Raw genomic sequence first — 19,842 nt, forward strand, 5'->3', positions numbered from 1 at the left:
ACCCCTGAACTACGAGCATGGTTTGATTTCACCTCTTCAGATGGATACGTAGGCAGTCCCTCTTATACATGAGGGATACAACCACAAAACCCAATCAAATTTACAAAGCATTTCGAACTACGATCATGGTTTGATTCACCTCTTCAGGTGAATACGTAGGCAGTCCTTTCCTACACAGGAAAGATACAACCATCTCGATAATCAAAAAAACCCCACATACAAAAAAACATCCCCATAAAAAAAAAAGAAAAGGGTACAACATTCCCTTTTCCCCACAAAAAATACCAAAAATAAGCCTTTCTCCCTTCCTTCCAAAAATCCCACTTTCCCAAGTGCAAACGTTTAGGACGATTCAAATCGAATTGCCTTTACAAAGTGGATGGAAGAAACAAGCTTTCACAATTTTCGAAACAAGCAATCCTCTTATTTAATTAATAATGGGAGGGATTACAATTTCAACAACAAATAAAGCTCGACGAGTCTACAACTTGTCAAAGCTAAGGTGTCAACTAAAACACCTCACATAATAAAACTAGCACAAAACACACAATAACTAGCTAGTACAACATAATAAAAATTCACAACACTAATACAACATAATAATAATAAAATGGGTAATGAAGGTCTTCACTCTTCCATTCTACCCTTGCCTATTCCCTCGGGGTACATCTTCCCCTTGTTCTTCTTGTTGGCCCGCCTAGCATGGATTTCCTCCTCGGAACGGATCATCAACGGATCTAAGACGGCGACGGCCCCCGGTCTAGCACAAGACCCCATGTTCGACCCGAAACGAGCCAATGCACGGCCCACCATGTTTTTGGGACCCGAGCTTCTCCTCTTTGGTGGTCTCATCACATCGGAACTAGCTCCATCAACATACTCCTCAAAGAAGGCACGGTTGGCCTTGCGAACCTCTCGATACTTCAAATCAACGACCTCGTCCTTACGAGATTTGGGCCTCTTCGGGATGGTCCAAGACATTTTGTGTTTCCTCACACTCACATTTCCTTGTTTTCGCGTTTTACGAAATCCGACACGGTTTCCATGACATAACTTTAAACATACGGATTTTTCTTTCTTTTTTAAGGGGGGAAAGGCTAGTCGCCCCGATTCGCGACGGATCATTTCGATGTCAATCAAAATTCCGAAATTTGTTCGCTTTTTCGCAATTTTCCATCAAAATAAAAACCGAAAATTGATAACACGACGTCAGTTTTCCTCAAATTTTCAAGCACTCAAAAATTCAACTCTTGACCTCACAAAAATCAAATCAAATACACTCGTAAAAAATCTTTTCTAAAATTCATCCCCGATGGTTTGAGTTTGAATTTTTCGAGTCACAAATCAATTTCAACAATTTCAACGCAATTTAATTCACGACACGAGTTAATTGCTCAATTTTCAAATTAATTCCTTTTGAGAGTCCAAACGTGACAACTTGTCGCAAAAATTTTCAAAATTCATTTCAATTTTCAAAATTCAATTTTAACTTCAAGTCATCTTGGTTAATTTTGTTTTCAATCAAATGCTTTTACGTGTTTACGTTTATGCATACGTGCTACCTGTTGCCCGTTTTCTACACTAACGATGCTGGAACTGGTGCAAAGGAAAAGGAGAATTGACAGCCGACAGCGCTCCTCCGAAACACAACACAAAAAAGCTAAAAATCACAAAATGAGCCACAATCCAAAAACACATATATACAAACCGCCTCACGCAAAATGTAAATATGTACAAGCAAGAGTCCAAGACACAGACAAACTACTACAACTACTCAGCGCCTCCCGTCGGACCAGTCCCGGTCTCACGAGAAGTCGCCGCCAACGCAGACGCTACCACCTGCTCAGACTCCCTCTCCGGGGAACTCTCCAGCGTCTCACGCTCCATCTCGACATGAAGCTCCTCCGCTGCAACCAACTGAGCACTAAGAGAGGCAATCTCCGCGTCTCGACTCCGTAACTCGTCCTCACGATGCCTCAAATCCTAGTCTGGACGGGTGATCCCCAACCCCTGGGCCTCGATCTAACTCAGCACGGACCCGAGCAAGCTCCGCCGGATCCACAGTACCCTGCAAAACGCAATACAGGTCGTCAAGATCTAAAACGTGAAATGCAACACAAAATACACAAAAACAGTACATAAAAACAATACCTGAGAAAGCCGAGCCTCCTTCGCAGCCACGTCACCAGCAAGCGCCCTCTAGCGGTTAGCCATCCGCCACAAAGCCTGATGACTAACGGTCGTCACCTACATTCAAAAATGTCCTTCAATACAATGTAAGGCAAAACACAAATGAGGAAAAATGTTCAAGTCAGGAACTCACCCTCAGAACGCTCGACATCCACTCCATGCCCACGTCGGTCACCTCAGCGACCGTAGGCTCTGGCAGGCGCAACTGTAGCTCTTCACCACCCGGCCTCTGAAAGGTGGTCTCCGCCGGGAAAATTGGGGGCTGAGTCCTCATCAACGCATCGACCCCCTGTAATTCGGGTCCGCATTAAAGGTAACAAGCCCTCCTATCAAAGGAGACAATGTGAACAAAAGAACAGAGGAAAACATACCTCGGTCGGGTACCAGGCAAACCTCGACAACCGGAAGGTGTCGTAGTCAACGTCTCGTAGCAACAACTCCTCACCACCCTGACCGTGAAGGTGATCCTCAACCTCGTCGGGGGTCAACTCCTGGAACAACACCCTAGGCGGGTCGAACGGTACCACGAAAGTCTCAGTAAAGCACTGACGAGCTAGACGCTCGCCCAGGTACTAAACCGGCTCGATCGCCGTCTCCAAGTACAAGCGCTGGGAGCTGCGAGGCCGCAGACGCTCCCTGACAGCGGCCGGCACCTTCGTGTAGTGCTCCCAAGGCCGCCCTACAAACTGCATTCAGAACAAAGCTACTCAACCGACTGGGGGCTTCCTAAGCTACCTAGTCATCCTATCTCTATCTACTTCTTTAAAGAAGGAGTAAGGAACAGTAACTTACGTCAGCAACTCGAAGGGAGTTCACACGACGCCTGCAGTCCTCGTAAGTCGACTTAGTCGACTTCTTCCGAGCCACCGTCCAACCCCTCACAGCGGGGTAGGTCAAAGGGACACCGCCTGTAGTCCCCGGACGCAGAGGGACGAAGTAAGCATACAACCAAGCCTGTAGCCAAACACAGCAAACACAAATCAGCCAGTCTTTCCAAAGGATTGCCAAAATCAAAATCAAAATCAAAATCAAACTCAAAACTACAAAAACGCTCGTACCTCAAAGATGAGGCCGGGACCAACCAAAGTAGGGGCACTACCATCCCCCAATGCCTCCGGACGCACCGCTGCGTGCATATACTGGGTAAAACTCGCCAAAGCCGGTGTAACCCAGTCAAACTGACCCAAAGTGTCAAGGTCAGTAAGGAGAGGAAGTACCTTGGTCGACAAGTGCTCACCCTTGTCGCCAAAGTACTTGTCACCCAAGAAGTACCATAGCCACAACCGCGCCTCCTGCGCGTCACCTCTAGCCTCAGACTCCGGACTCGCCAACGGCGCAGGAGCAGCACCCACCACTCTCCCTCTAAAGTGGTCTCTCACATACGAACTCGCGATCAGGTACGGATTAATGTCGGAAGGCTCAGGCAAAACAGTACCAATCAGATGAGTAACCGCACGAGAAGACACCTTGTCCGGTGTCTCTGTGATCTCGACAGGTGTCTCGCCACAAGGGAGGCCAGATATCATGGCAAAATCCTCTAAGGTCACGCCGACCTCCCCGAACTCCATGTGGAACGACGACGTCGTGTCCCAGTACCGATCCAACATGGCACGGATCAGACACAGGTTCGACCTAATCGAAGACCTGTGAATGTCCCGCCAAGCGGCCACCAACGGCCCAAAAGCCGACCTCTTTATCAACGCCCTCGTCCCGGCTCGGAGAACGTCGTAAAAGCCCAGGCAGGTAGTAAAGCCCGAGAAAATCCTCATGGTGCCGATCTCCTGAAATCAAAAACAAACAACGTCAGAACGTCTATTCAGGTCCTACACTTCAAAAGTGACGAAAGTTTAATTAAGGGACACGACTCACCAAGCCCTCGTGAGCACGGTAAGAGATGTGCCTGTCCAAACGAAGCAAAAACTTGCTACCGTCAAAACTCTCTGCCCAAGCAGGCGCCGCCCGCAGGTTCAGCCCCCGCGGGACTGTAGCCTGTCTAGCGTCCCAACTCGCGACGTCAGCGTCGTCCTCAACTGTCTCCGCCCTCCGTCTCTTCTGACCACGAGACTCAATATGACGGATGAAAGGCCTCTCAACGACCCTAACGACGTTCTGTAATGTCCGTCTGGTCGGCCGAGGAGTACGTCTCCTCGTAGAAACCCTCCTCCCAGAGGTACCAGCCTCAGACCCAGTTTGAGCTCTCTCAACACTAGTAGCCCCAACAACGTGCTCCTTACGCTCCTCAATGGCCCTCTTGGCCCCACCAGTCTCCTCGGGGGCCCCCTCCTCCTCGGAAGGGTCCTCCACTACCGCGGCGAGTGCACTAACCAGAGTGCTAACCGGGCCCGTCCCAAACAGCTCCTCAAAGGTCGCAGCAAGGGACCCAGCCTGTCCCGAGCACTCTACTGCAAACAAAACGTCAGCCGAAATTTCGGCATTACGACGGCGTAATTTGGACAAATCCAAAAAAAAACCTGCAAAGCAGAACAAGGGCAATCCCGCCCAAATCCAACCAAACGAAAAAACAATTCACAAGAAAAACGCACAAAAACACGACTCGCCCTTCTTTTCAAGCAAAAGACGAGTCAAAACAACCACAAAAAAAAAGGCACCCCAAGACCCACACAAGGTCCGCCGACAAACCAAAATACATTTCCAATGCAGTGGGGAATTTTTCTACGGCTCAAAAGGGCAATTTATACGCCAATTTGAGCACAAACCGGTCAAAAATTCAAAAACGACCGCAATGAGGCAAACGTTATTTTATCGCGCCTCAAGGCAACCTAAACTACCAATAAGGTCCATTTCAAGGCAAACTGACTCAATTCAAGCCTAAACAGGCGCTTATTTTGTCAGACATAAGACCGTCACAAAAGGCAAAAATTCCAATTTCGCCCACAATACCCAACATAGGTCCATAATGGCAAATACGGTCTTTCCCGACTACAATACAACCTAGTGGGACCCACTACCCAAGCAAATAAACTTGGCATTATGAGATGAGACGGTTTCTCAACCTTACTCACGTTTTTCGAACATAAGGAGCGGGAACGGGGACCAAAATGCAAACTAAAAGCACCCCTATACTCCTAAACAGGTTTCTAATCTAATGCAATCATCAATTTCACTCGAAATGGGCTCAATCAAAAACACCCAAATCGATTTTCTAGGGTAAAATTTTCGCCCTAATTCAATTTAGCTAAAGGACCAACAAACTCAAATGGATTCAAGAGGGAATACATACCTTGAGATGACAGTGTTGACAATGGCACGAATGAAAGCAAGCAAAGGTCCGACAATGGCGATTTTTGTGGTTTATTTGGGTCGAGGGTTGAAGAAGAAGTGAGGATGATATGCGGACCAACCTCGCGTCTTTTACACAAAAATAGGGAAGCTCCCTTGGTTCGCCAGGTAGCTCGCGCCTCAACCAGGTGTTCCCTGCTCTTTCAGCGAAATTTTTGGCTTTGGCCCAATTTTCCGTAATAAACTTCAGGTTTTCAATGACGATATTAAGGACCGTCATTTTTCTAATACAAAAACAAATAGTGAAATCAAAATTCACTATTTTCCTTTAAAAATTTCAAACAAACGACGAATTTTCCCTTCAAAAACAAAATAATAGTGAAAAATTCAAAAATTCACTGTTTCTTCAAATTACAATGACGGCGATTAAAACCGTCAATTTCAAAAACAAAATAATAGTGAAAAATTCAAAAATTCACTATTTCTTCAAATTACAATGACGGCGATTAAACCGTCAATTTCAAAAACAAAATAATAGTGGAAAATTCAAAATTCGCTATTTCTTCAATTTTCAATTTCAAGAATAATAGTGAAGATTCAAAATTCGCTATTTCTTCAAAATTCAAACGACGGCAATTAAAACCATCATTTTCAAAATAATAGTTGGAAATTAAATTCCACTATTTTCACTACACATGTCAACGGCGGCAACATAAACCGTCACTTCAAAATAATAGTGAAGATTCCAAATTCACTATTTCCTTCACATGTCAATGGTGGCAACATAAACCGTCACTTCAAAATAATAGTGAAGATTCCAAATTCACTATTTCCTTCACATGTCAACGGCGGCACATAAACCGTCACCTCAGTTGTAATAGCGAAATTTAAAACTTGCTATTTCCTTCAAAAAAATTCAAACAAACGGCGATTAAAACCGCCACTTCAAATTAAAAAACGAATAATGAAGATTCCAAATTCACTATTCCTTCAAATGTCAACAGGGGGCTTCCTCGCGGAACCCGCTTATTTCAAAAAGAGTGATAGTGGGAATTCAAAATTCACTATTTTCACGGCGGCATCATGAGTCCGCTACTTTCAAAACAAGCCCATCCGACGCGGCTATTCTCACGATCAATTAACCGACCCTCCATGGCCGGCGAGCCTTATTACGCATCGTGGCTGGCGAGCCCTCCTCATGTACGCACCATAGCTGGTGAGCCTTTTTACGCATTGCGGCTGGCGAGCCCTCCTCATGTATGCACCATGGCTGGCGAGCCTTATTACACATCGCGGTTAGCGAGCCCTCCTCACGTACGCACCATGGCTGGCGAGCCTTACTACGCATCGCGGCTGGCGAGCCCTTCTCATATACGCACCATGGATGGCGAGCCTTACTACGCATCGTGGCTGGCGAGCCCTCCTCAGGTACGCACCATGGTTGGCGAGCCTTAATACGCATCGCGGCTAGCGAGCCCTCCTCAGGTACGCACCATGGCTGGCGAGCCTTACTATGCATCGCAGCTGGCGAGCTGATACCTGTTGAAGGGAGTACCAAAAATAATATTTATAATACCAAACTACAACTAGCAAGCGGTAGTAAGGGTCGATCCGCAGGGAGGTAGGGAGATAATAGTTGTTCCTAATTTTAGTCTAAGAGTAACAGTTGTGGGGGTTTTGATGTAAATTATAACTAAATCTAATAACATAAACTAAATAAACAAGTAAAAGTAAATAAGGACGGTAAACAATGATAAAAGAAATGCTAAGACGGTCGGTTCACTACAGCTTCGATGGCACATAAGTCTAGGTAAGTCTCGAAATACGGTCGCGAAGGATGGGGAAAACAAGTACTCTCGGTCCATGTTAAATAGTAGCTACCTCTCGGCCTATGCTACTAATCCCTAAGTCCCATTAATACTAACTCTCATTCTTGATTAATGATTCCTAATGCAAACTAAATCACGTTATCTCTTGATCTTAGCAATTTAGTCGTTTTAATTCGTTAATTATTGTCCATTCCTATCTCTCGATCTACGGGATGGTCAAGTTTAAGCATCTATCAAATCTCCTCTCGGTCTCATTGAAAGATAAAGCACTTAACGAAACAAACAAAGCAAAACCAGACGCGAAGTCAGTCGATCGACCAGCTATCCCAGTCGATCGACCAACCGGCTCAGTCGACCGACTGGTTAAGCCAGTCGATCGACCAAGCCCTAATGCGAGGTCACCTATTCTAATGCCATCTACGCCATAGATCCCCTACATCTTAGCAAGGGGTGTTTAGCTACTCATACTTACGCAAATAACAAGAACTAATTTGATAATAGGCATAAAGAATTGCATAATTGAAATAAATTATGAATAAATTAGCATAAACTGTAAGTAGGGCTTTGGGATTCTATCTAGCAAGAAATAATACTACTGAGACGAAACAACAATACAGGAATTGAAAGATTAGAATTACCGAAGCAAAGGAACAAGAGGAATCCGAAAGCAAAGTACGAACTTTATTGAGAATTCTAAACTACGGAAATAGCTATTGTATTTTTGGAACTCGATGATCAAAACTGAATGCTTATTCTGAAAACTAAGGATACATTATATAGAAATAATCCTGCGTAACCTTTATTCCTAAACCTAATCATAATGGGCTTTGGAATTCTCAATCTTTTATTTTGCGTCAGACCCGTGGAGTGGTCGATCGACCACTATGGCCAGTCGATCGACCAAAGGTGCTGAACAGAATTGCATTCTGACGATTCCTGCAGCGCGCACCGATCTTAAAATAGCTGCCATTTCTTCGTTACTTGGTCAAATCAGGCGTTCTACACGGCGTTGGAAAGCTAAGAGGATAAGCTTTCTCCTTCAATTGGAATCCCTCGATTATCTGCTCTAAAACTCGAGATATGGACATCTGAACGAGGCTGCAATATCGTGAAATGCTTCTTTGCTTGTTAAACTCATACGCACCCTTGCTTTTGCTATCTTTAGGCCTTGAAACGCGCACCAAGCTAATTCCTCGAGTCAATACTCCATGTCAAATGCAATGCTAAGTACTTAGGGACGGATTCGGCTTATTTTCCACTAAATCTTCATATTCCTACAAAATCACAAGAAAAGGAAGAAATACACGAAACAAGGGAAATAGTAGCATAAACTACTCAATTGAGCTCTGAAATGCGTGTAAAATATGGTGTAAAACATCATATAAATGACACGCATCAAACTTCCCCAAACCAAACCCTTGCTTGTCCCCAAGCAAGAACTAGACTCGATCCTAAAACCTAATGGAACGAGTTCAATCTCAGAGCGAAATGCAACATGTAAAGCCCAAACCAATTTAATGCAATAACTAACAATCAATTAGCAATGTGAATCATGCAAACGAGTTAGAAAGTCGTTAAAAACTGCTGAACCGTCAACTATAAAGACTTATCATTATGGACTCTCACGGGTCGCTCAAATCACACAATGAATACGGGTGAGTATATGTAAAAGATAGAAAGAAGTAATATTGTAATGACTCTCACCTAACTACGACCTATAAGAACATGCCTGCAGTCTAATATGAAAATAATCTCTACAACCGTACATATGCATTCCAACCAAACAAATGACCATGACACATGCCGAGGTAAATATGGATATGTGAGGCTACGGGTAAGAAGAGGCAAAAATGAATTTGGATATGAGGAGTAATAAGCCAAGCTAGTAACTTCAATCCAAACTATAAGCGAATCCCAACTTCAAACTCAATGTAAATTCTACAACACGGTGCCAATTCGAGGCACAAAGCTCACAACCTCCATAAAATTGACTCCCCAAAGAATATAAATGATAAAATGGGAGTGGAAATCACCAAATCATAATAAGAACTCCAACCATGTGATTTTCGAATTCTCTTTCTCGGGCTCCAGTCGATCGACCACTTGGTTCAGTCGATCGACTGACCTCTTTTCTTCGAATTTTTTTTTTCTCTTTTCGTATTCTGTTTTTCCTTCAACTTTTCCAATTCTTTTTCCTCCTTCATTCTTTCATCCAACATCATCTCAATAAGAGCATAATAACCAAACCGCAATAAACACATTCCCAAAAACTAATACTACTAGCTTGACAAAGGCAGGCTGAATATAGGATGTAGTTTATGGGATAAAAAGGCAATTTGGCTTTGAGGGGCTCATGGGTAAAATGAATAAAGGGAAACCTCTACCACATGTGTCAACAAACCATAAACCGAATGCATACAGGTATTAAGCAGATTAAGTTCATATTTATGCACATTTATGTAACATGTCTCATAAGGAGTACTACTCACATTCCTAGATAAACTGGTCATGAATGTCACCAGTTATAAGGCTCTAAATCTCAGAATATGATGTAGTTTGCCAAAAATCAAAGTCAAGTCTCAAGTTCAGCAAGAAATTTAACGAAAACTCGTAGACTATGCATATGATTCTATTAATAACATGTTAATTAGCAAGGCTTAGGCAAAACAGGTGAAAAATGCAATATCATCTTTGAAATACTACCGTTCCGACTCGACCTATATGCTAAAATAAACGTGCATTTTATTGAAATTTTTTGAAATTTATCAATTTTTTGGATTTTTGTATATATAAGGGAAAATGAAATAAACAATGCAAAATAAAATGAAAACGTGAATGCAAGCAAATGAAATGCAACGCAAAACCCTTCCCCAAACCAAATCACACAATGTCCCCATTGTGCGAAATCATGTAATGAAATAAAAGGAAAACGGGAATTTGCGTAAAATTAAATAAAATTGACATAAAGAAGGACTCGGAAACTCACAAGACTTTAAGCGCAGCAAAAGGAAACCTCCCCAAACCAGCGTGAGCTAGGAGGTTTCTGTAGCCAGCAGTGCTACCAATAATTACCTGAAAAGACAACAAAAGACCGCGCATAATTTCGAGAAAGCAATGTTGAAGCGGCAATTATGTGCAAGAGTAAGAAAACAGAAGAAATCAGAAATTAAGCGGAGAATAAAGTGCAGGGAATACTCCCTTGACTCCGCAAATCGACCAAACACAACAGGGGAATGATCGAAAACAGGTACAGCAGCTCTGGCCGGTCGATCGACTACATCACGCAATCGATCGACCAAGGTGAACAGCAACAGGAGCTTCTGGAATTCGCAGCCCAGTCGATCGACCATAAGAGGCAGTCGATCGACCGGAAAACCTGTTGTAACTTTCTGATTTCTTCGAATTCGCTCAATAACTTGAGCTAATATGGTCTATAAACCTGCATACACACATAATAATGCGCCCAAAATTGCGCAAAACCCAAAGTAACAGTCTAAGGGTCTTTAAATCCTAAGCAAACCAAATTAAAGAGCGAAGTCTCGCGCACACGAAAAACGATAAATAGTCTAAAAGCAATAAAATAGATCAACGGAAACTACGGAAAATCTCCGACCAAGGCTTCTGCCTACATGAAGTAGCTTCCGCAGTGCTCGTCTCAGAAGCTAGACTCCACTCTATGTAATACTCCGTATTTATAAGTCTTGGGGGACTCTATCGAGTAGCCCTTACTCTGTCGAGTAAGGGTAAGTTGTGAAATAAAATAGTTTCTGACCTGTTGGGTACTCGATCGAGTAAGGGGTACTCGATCGAGTAAGGGGTACTCGATCGAGTACCTTGGGTACTCGATCGAGTGTCCGGTTTTACGGGGAGTTTTCTCTGGTTTTGTTAATTATGCGATTAAGGTATTTAAACATAGTCGTCATTGTTTTAAATCACTTTTACAAAACCTAAAACCCTGTTTAAGAGAGAAAGCAACCAGTTCATTTTCCTAATCGCATTCTTAGCAATTCCCGGAGTTCAGACGGTCGGTTCTTGTCGTTATTCGTATCGTTGAGTTCCTTGCGTCGAGGGTAAGCTTTTAATATAATTTTTATAGTGTTTTGTTAAGTTTGGTTAAACCCTAATTTAGAGATTGGGGGTTTTGTGTGTAGTATGTGATGTGTAGCCTCTATGTGTTATATGATAGGAGGAGGGTTCGTAGAAGAGGCTTTTTGACTCACCAAGATACCGTCGATCATTGCGCTTTCCAGGTAGGATTTTCTACTCAGTATTAGTCCCATAATAGGATATTGGTGATGGGCTGTATTTGGTTGTTTGATATGATGATTATACTGTGTTTGTGGTTGTGATTGCTGTTGATGGTTCTCGAGATGCGTTCTCGGCTGAGTGGGGTCACTTGCGGGAGTGACCTCACGCCCTAGTTTCGCCCTTCGTGGAACCCGCCACGGAAGGGGATGTGCACATTAATGGACAGGGTTATCGCTCGGTATGATGAGCGGGGATTAGGTGGGAACGGCTGCGGTCCCCCATCGCGGGGCTGTCCAAAGGACGGTCGGTATTGAGATGATGGGAATTGGTTGGTGGTGGTGTGTGTGTGTGTGTGTGATTCGGTTCATTTGTCTTTTATCTTATTATTGTTATCTATATTGATTGTGTGATTAGTAATCGACCCGGTGTTGTTTTGTAAACTGCGGTGATCCATTCGGGGATGGTGAGCGATATTGAGCGAGTATTGAGATGAGTCTTTGGGATAGGCCGGGATGCCACGACATGATGATAGGAGTCTTCCGCTTTGTAGCCTTTAGTTTATTTACTTTTCGATTAGACAGTCGTTTGAAATAATGTATCGTACTTTTGGTTTGCTTTGAGGATTGTAACTATTCACTAAATTATTATATTAAGCATTGTTTCTTTATTGTTGTTTGATTATCATTGCCTCGGGTAACCGAGATGGTAATGTCTTCATACCTGAGTGGTCCTGGTAAGGCACTTGGAGTATGGGGGTGTTACAAATGGTATCAGAGCGACGATCCTGAAACCTGTAACCAATGAACTTAATGAACATAGGGAGTCAATTAAAATGAACCCGGGGTAAAAGTTGTAGGAGCTAGTGCAAAGGCTTGGGAGACGTCCTAAAGTCGCAGGGGTCGCCCTACAACTTTGAACCGGTCACATGGGGGAAGTGTTTGTCGAGTTGTATGTGTGTTTGGTTAACTTGTTTACAAATGTGATGGAATGTGTTGATTGTTGGATGTTCGAAGTTGGAAGTTGAGAAGGTGAAAGAAAAGTGATGATATATAGAAATTGTTGATGAAATGATAACATGTTGAATGTTTTACAACGTGGCAATTAATAGCATGATGAAATGATCTCGTAGATATAGAAAAGATGTGTAGCACGATTGTTATGATATAATATGTGATTTATAAAGTTTAACATGTTAGCATATGACGTAACATGCGGGTAGCTCTTACGAATTAGTGTTACTCGATCGAGTGGGACCGACTCGATCGGGTGGGTTTTTGCGATTTTGAGTCCGAGAATCGTGTTTGGGGCACTCGATCGAGTAACTAGGGGTACTCGATCGAGTAGGGGTCACTCGATCGAGTAGCCTAGATACTCGATCGAGTAGATAAGAAATCGAAGGTCTGTTTTGGGTCTCGAAGTTTGGGTACTCGATCGAGTACGTGGGGCACTCGATCGAGTAGCCCGTTACTCGATCGAGTGGGTTTGGGAACTCGATCGAGTAGGTTAAAGGGGTCGCGTCTTCGTGTTTTGAAGTTTAGTACGTATGTTCATATCTACCCCTTTTCTTATATATGTATATTTTCAAGATGCCGCCCAAGAGAACTGCTTTGTACGCGAGAGTTGAGCTTATGACCGTGGATGACATCGTTAAGATGTTAGAGCACCAGGATGCTCTTACTGAGACCCTAAAGAAAGTGAATGAGGACAAGAATAAGGATAAGGAGAAGGAGGTTGATCAATCAAAAATCAGCCTTTACATTGCGAGGTTTAACCCGAAGGAATACAAGGGGTTGGGGAACCTAATCGCTTGATAGTTGGCTGAGAGAGATGGAGAACATCTTAGACTTGGTTCATTGTCCCGATGAGATGAGAGTGGAACAGTGCGTTCTATCGAGGGAGGCGGCAGGCAAGTGGTGGGATTCGGTGAAAGTGAGTGCTAGGGAGATATATGCAAGCCAAGGCTTACCTGCTATACCTTGGGAGGAGTTTCGTAAGGCTGTGAGGAAGGAGTTTGTACCGGAGCATGTGAGGAGTAAGATGAGAGAGGAGTTTGATGGTTTTAAGATGACTCGAGATGTCTGTGGGTGAGTACTACAGTCGTTCAACGAGAAGTCTAGGTATCTTTGACATGGGTTTGAGTGAGGAGAATTTGGCATTGAGGTTCGAGAGGGGGTTGACCACCAAGATTATGGATAAGTTACCCGTGGGGATCCTTACCGATGTTAAGGAAGCTTATGAGAGGGCTGGGAGAGCCGAGAGGTTGGTGGAGATGGCTCGGAGAGGTCGGGTGGTGAGAAGAGGAAGTTCGAGAGCGAGGGTGGTGGCCAATCGAATCACAAGAAAGGCAACCACAATCGATCTAAAGGATTTTCTTCGGGTCCGGGTTTAGTCTTTGGGACTTCCTTTGGGCGTGGCCGTGGAAGTGTGAGTAATAGTTGGGGAGTGATCTGCTTTGGTTGTGGTGGTGTAGGCCACAAGAGACATGAGTGCACGAGTGCACCGGATCTTTCGAGAGACCCGCACAGAGCTTCGCGAGCAACGAGACCGGGTGGATCATGGCCAAACCGGGGAAGTCGAGTTACAGTGGAGGCAACCGCAACGGAGGTAATTCTTATCGAAAAACACCAACGAACAACAACAACAATCAAGGGTCGGGTGCTAAGTCGACCGCATCAGCCAGTACCGTCCAGGGAGGTGGACAGAAGACCAGTGGCAAGTTATTCATGATGGAAAAGAAGGCAGCTGAGGAAGATGCGCACGTTATCACCGGTACATTCCTTGTTAATGGTGTTCCTACCTTTGTTTTGTTTGATTCGGGGCTTCTCGGTCGTTTGTGTCTTGAGTCATGTAAAACAGTTGGGTTTGAGAGTATATGAGTCTGTTAGTGAGCAAGTTTTCATACCTTCGGGTGAGTCTGTATCGTGTGGGAGATTGTTTAGAGATGTATCTTTGATAGTTGGGCAAGTTGATTTCCCTGTAGACTTGCTAGAGTTTCCTTTTAATGGTTTTGAGATGATAGTGGGGATGGATTGGTTAGGAAAGTATAAAGCTAAGATAGACTGTCATCAAAAGAAAGTGTCCTTAAGAGGTCCAAAGGGTGTTAGTGTGTCTTATCGTGGGTTTCTCGTCAAACCCAAAGTTAAGTTGATTGCAATTATTACCTTGAAGTCTTATCGAGGAAGGGATGTCCTCGATCTTGTGCCATGTGAGAGATGACCGGATAGAGAGCCGGCGATTGATGAGATACCGGTGGTGGGGAGTTTGCGGATGTTTTTCCCGAGGAGATTCCGGGGTTGCCACCGAAGAGGGAGATAGATTTCACCGTAGAGTTGAAGCCAGGGACGGGGCCAATCTCTAAGGCACCGTGCCGTATGGGTCCTAAGGAGATGGAGGAACTTAGGAAGCGGTTGGATGATTTGATAGAGAAGGGATACATTAGACCAAGTGTATCGCCTTGGGAGCACCAGTTCTTTTCGTGAAGAAGAAAGATGGGAGTTTGAGGCTGTGCATAGATTACAGGGAGCTGAACCGTGTGACGATAAAGAACAAGTATCCTTTGCCAAGGATAGATGACCTGTTTGATCAGTTGAGCGGTGCAACAGTCTTTTCTAAGATTGATTTGAGGTTGGGGTACCATCAGGTGAAGATTAGAGAGGTGGATATACCAAAGACAGCTTTCACGTCAAGGTATGGCCATTATGAGTATGTGGTGATGCCGTTTGGGTTGTCTAATGCGCCGACAGTGTTTATGGATTTGATGAATAGAATCTTCAGACAGTTCTTGGACCAGTTTGTAGTGGTGTTTATCGATGATATCTTAGTCTACTCTAAGACTAAGGAGGAGCATGAGGAGCATCTGAGGATCGTGTTGCAGACTTTGAGGGATCATGAGTTGTATGCTAAGCTGTCCAAGTGTGAGTTCTGGTTAGAGAAAGTTGCTTTTCTGGGGCATGTAATCTCTAAAGATGGGGTAGTTGTGGATCCGGCGAAGATTGAAGCGGATGACAAAGTGGGAAGCACCAAAGAATGTTCTTGAGGTTAGAAGTTTCTTGGGTTTAGCTGGATACTACAGACGGTTCGTGAAAGATTTCTCCAAGATAGCTAGACCGATGACAGCGTTGATGAGGAAAGAGAACAGGTTTCGTTGGGATGAGAGTTGTGAGACGGCGTTCCAAACATTAAAGGAGCGTTTGACCACAGCTCCTGTCCTAGCATTGCCTGAAGGGAGCGAGAATTTTGAGGTTTATACAGATGCCTCGAAGAATGGGCTGGGATGTGTGTTAATGCAGAATGGTAAAGTGATTGCCTATGCTTCTAGGCAGTTGAAACCTTATGAGGAGAACTACCCTACTCATGATCTGGAGTTGGGTGCAGTGGTGTTTGCTCTCAAGATTTGGAGACATTACCTTTATGGAGCAATCTTTAAGGTATTTTCTGATCACAAGAGTCTTAAGTACATCTTCACGCAGAAGGAATTGAACATGAGACAGAGGAGGTGGATGGAGTTGATTGGCGATTACGACATGGAAATCATCTACCATGAAGGGAAGGCCAATGTTGTTGCTGATGCTTTGAGTAGGAAGAGTGTACATTCCTTGTGTACAGCTCTATCTTTGATGAGGCTAAGGGATGAGGTAGCGAGTTTTGGGATTCATATGATGCAGAAAGGAGATGCCATGGGTGATATGACAGTACATCTTGAGTTTTATGATGATATTCGTGGTAAGCAGGCTTTGGATCCTAAGATAGTGGAGTGGAGAGCTGGAGTAGAGAAAGGGACAGTGTCCCGGTTTTCTATTCATACAGATGGTAGTTTGAGGTTTGATGGTAGGTGGTGTGTTCCTAATGATGAGTAGTTGAAAAAGACGATCATGACAGAGGCGCATTGCACACCATATTCAGTTCATCCAGGTGGAGACAAGCTATACAAGGATTTGAAGAAAACGTTTTGGTGGCACGGGATGAAGAAAGAGACAAATGAGTTTGTGTCCCGTTGTTTGACATGCCAGAGAGTTAAAGGGGAACAGAGAAGACCACAAGGTAAGATTCAGTCTTTAGAGGTGCCTGAGTGGAAGTGGGAATCCATTTCCATGGATTTCATTGTGGGTTTGCCTAAGAGTCAACAAGGTAACAACATGATTTGGGTGATAGTGGATCGTCTGACCAAGTCAGCTCACTTTGTTCCAATGAAAGATACATGGACTAAGGCACAATTGGCTATGGCCTATCGAAAGAACGTGCTTAAGTTACATGGAGTCCCTAAGGACATAGTGTCTGACAGAGATGCGAGGTTTATATCAAGGTTTTGGAAGGAGTTGCAGGAATCGTTGGGAACAACTTTGAAGATGAGTACATCATTTCATCCTGCGACAGACGGGCAGACTGAGAGAACAATCAAGACTCTTGAGGATATGTTGCGAGCTTGTGTGATGGATTTTGGTGGTAGCTGGGAGCAGAGGTTGGACTTGATAGAGTTTTCTTACAACAACAAACTATCACACCGGTATTGGTATGGCACCGTTTGAGGCTTTGTATGGGAGGAGATGTAGGAGTCCAAACTGTTGGGACGACAAAGTCTTGAGGCAAAGGGTTTTAGGACCAGAGATGGTGCATGAGATGGTGGAACAGATTAAGATGATCAGGGAACGGATGAGAGCAGCCCAGGATCGACAAAAGAGTTATGTAGATCTACATCGTCGGGACATAGAGTTTCAAGTTGGGGACAAGGTTCTTCTGAAAGTGTCTCCGATGCGTGGGGTTATGAGATTTGGGAAGAAAGGCAAGCTAAGTCAGAAGTTTATAGGGCCTTATGAGATCTTAGAGCGAGTTGGGGAAGTTGCTTATCATCTGGCTTTACCAGCTGCGTTAGAGAGAGTGCATAATGTGTTTAATGTATCGCAGCTGCGGAAGTATGTGAGTGACCCGTCACATGTGTTGGAGGCAGAGAGCTTAGAGCTAGATGAGTCCTTATCATATCTTGAGGTGCCTAAGCAGATTTTAGACCGAAAGGTTAGAAAGACTAGGAGTGGTGAGACAGTTTTGCTTAAGATCCTTTGGTCTAACCATGAGACCGAGGAAGCTACATGGGAGCCAGAGGAAGCTATGAAAGAGCGTTACCCTTTCCTTTTTGATCAGGTATGTATGGTTACGGGGACGTAACCTTGTTTCTTTTAGGGGGGTAGGAGATGATCGCGAGTAGTTTTTAAGAGTTTTATACCCCTTTTATATGTTGTGTCGGTATGTTTGTCGGGATGAGTTGGGTTAGTATCATGTTTTACGTTGAAGTTTGTTTGACCTTCGAGTCGGGAAGCTTATGGGAGTACCTTTGTTTAGTAGTGGTTTGAACTTCGGGGACGAAGTTCCTTTTAAGGAGGGAAGACTGTAATACTCCGTATTTATAAGTCTTGGGGTACTCTATCGAGTAGCCCTTACTCTGTCGAGTAAGGGTAAGTTGCGAAATAAAATAGTTTCTGACCTGTTGGGTACTCGATCGAGTAGCTGGGGTACTCGATCGAGTAAGGGGGTACTCGATCGAGTACCTTGGGTACTCGATCGAGTGTCCGGTTTTACGGGGAGTTTTCTCGGGTTTTGTTAATTATGCGATTAAGGTATTTAAACATAGTCGTCATTGTTTTAAATCACTTTTACAAAACCTAAAACCCTGTTTAAGAGAGAAAGCAACCAGTTCATTTTCCTAATCGCATTCTTAGCAATTCCCGGAGTTCAGACGGTCGGTTCTTGTCGTTATTCGTATCGTTGAGTTCCTTGCGTCGAGGGTAAGCTTTTAATATAATTTTTATAGTGTTTTGTTAAGTTTGGTTAAACCCTAATTTAGAGATTGGGGGTTTTGTGTGTAGTATGTGATGTGTAGGCTCTATGTGTTATATGATAGGAGGAGGGTTCGTAGAAGAGGCTTTTTGACTCAGCTGTTGATACCGTCTGACTGTTGGGCTTTCCAGGTAGGATTTCCTACTCAGTATTAGTCCCATAATGGGATATTGGTGATGGGCTGTATTTGGTTGTTTGATATGATGATTATACTGTGTTTGTGGTTGTGATTGCTGTTGATGGTTCTCGAGATGTGTTCTCGGCTGAGTGGGGTCACTTGCGGGAGTTACCTCACGCCCTAGTTTCGCCCTTCGTGGAACCCGCCACGGAAGGGGATGTGCACATTAATGGACAGGGTTATCGCTCGGTATGATGAGCGGGGCTTAGGTGGGAACAGGCTGCGGTCCCCCATCGGGCGGTCCAAAGTGGACGGTCGGTATTGAGATGATGGGAATTGGTTGGTGGTGTGTGTGTGTGTGTGACGATTCAAATTGTCTGTTTATCTTATTATTGTTATCTATATTGATTGTGTGATTAGTACTGACCCCGGTGTTGTTTTGTAAACCCGCGGTGATCCATTCGGGGATGGTGAGCGAGATATTGAGCGGTATTGAGATGAGTACTGGGATAGGCCGGGATGCCACGACATGATGATAGGAGTCTTCCATTTGTAGCCTTTAGGTTATTTACTTTTCGATTAGACATCGGTTTGAAATAATGTATCGTACTTTTGGTTTGGTTTGAGGATTGTAACTATTCACTAAATTATTATATTAAGCATTGTTTCTTTATTGTTGTTTGATTATCATTGCCTCGGGTAACCGAGATGGTAATGTCTTCATACCTGAGTGGTCCTGGTAAGGCACTTGGAGTATGGGGGTGTTACACTCTACTCCGACTGGAATACTCAATGGATCATCCCTAGCATCTTCCCAAGGATGGCCATCATCTCTTAGCTCCTCACACTCGAGATCCGACTTCGAAATTTTGACTGGCTCCTTCTTCTTGGGCTCCTTCTTCTTGGGCTTCTCATCTGGCTCCTCGTCCGTGCCATAACTAAGACATCCTAGACCGCCTCTCTGAACAATGGGCACCTTCACAGCTGGAGCGATTAGCGGTTCTTCCTTCCCCAAATCGGTTCCTGCAACATTCAAAACAAGAGAATTGTCCTCCATATTGCTCCCAATCTGGGGCGGAGGTGTCATAACAGGAATAGGCACAGGTACTGAAGTAGGCATATCAGAAAGCACAAAATAAGATTTCTTTTCAGAAATCATATTACAGGTCATGGGCCACATGGGGTCTTTCTTCCTAGGGGACTGGGTAAACATAATAGAGTGCTTCCCTACCTTAAATCTCAAAGTTCTTTCCCCTACATCAATTACTGCACCAGCAGTGTGCAGAAACGGTCTTCCCAAAATAATTGGGGTGTTGACATCTTCAGGAATATCCAAAACAACAAAGTCAACAGGAAAAAAGAACTTTTCAATTTGAACAGGCACATTCT

General features: G+C 44.0%; 1 protein-coding gene across 1 annotated transcript in view; it reads right to left on the minus strand.

The window, feature by feature from the left end:
* Positions 1-3,955: 3,955 nt before the first annotated feature.
* LOC141641138 (uncharacterized) overlaps positions 3,956-19,842 on the minus strand; it is a 46,864-nt gene continuing 30,977 nt past the window's right edge. Inside the window, exons 4-5 of the mRNA XM_074449812.1 lie at positions 4,091-4,575; positions 3,956-3,971 (exon numbers count right to left, since the gene is read on the minus strand). Of these exons, the coding sequence (XP_074305913.1) occupies positions 3,956-3,971; positions 4,091-4,575 (501 nt within the window). The remainder of the gene's footprint in view (positions 3,972-4,090; positions 4,576-19,842) is intronic.

Source organism: Silene latifolia, chromosome 2, assembly GCF_048544455.1.
Source record: "Silene latifolia isolate original U9 population chromosome 2, ASM4854445v1, whole genome shotgun sequence".
Lineage (NCBI taxonomy): Eukaryota > Viridiplantae > Streptophyta > Magnoliopsida > Caryophyllales > Caryophyllaceae > Silene > Silene latifolia.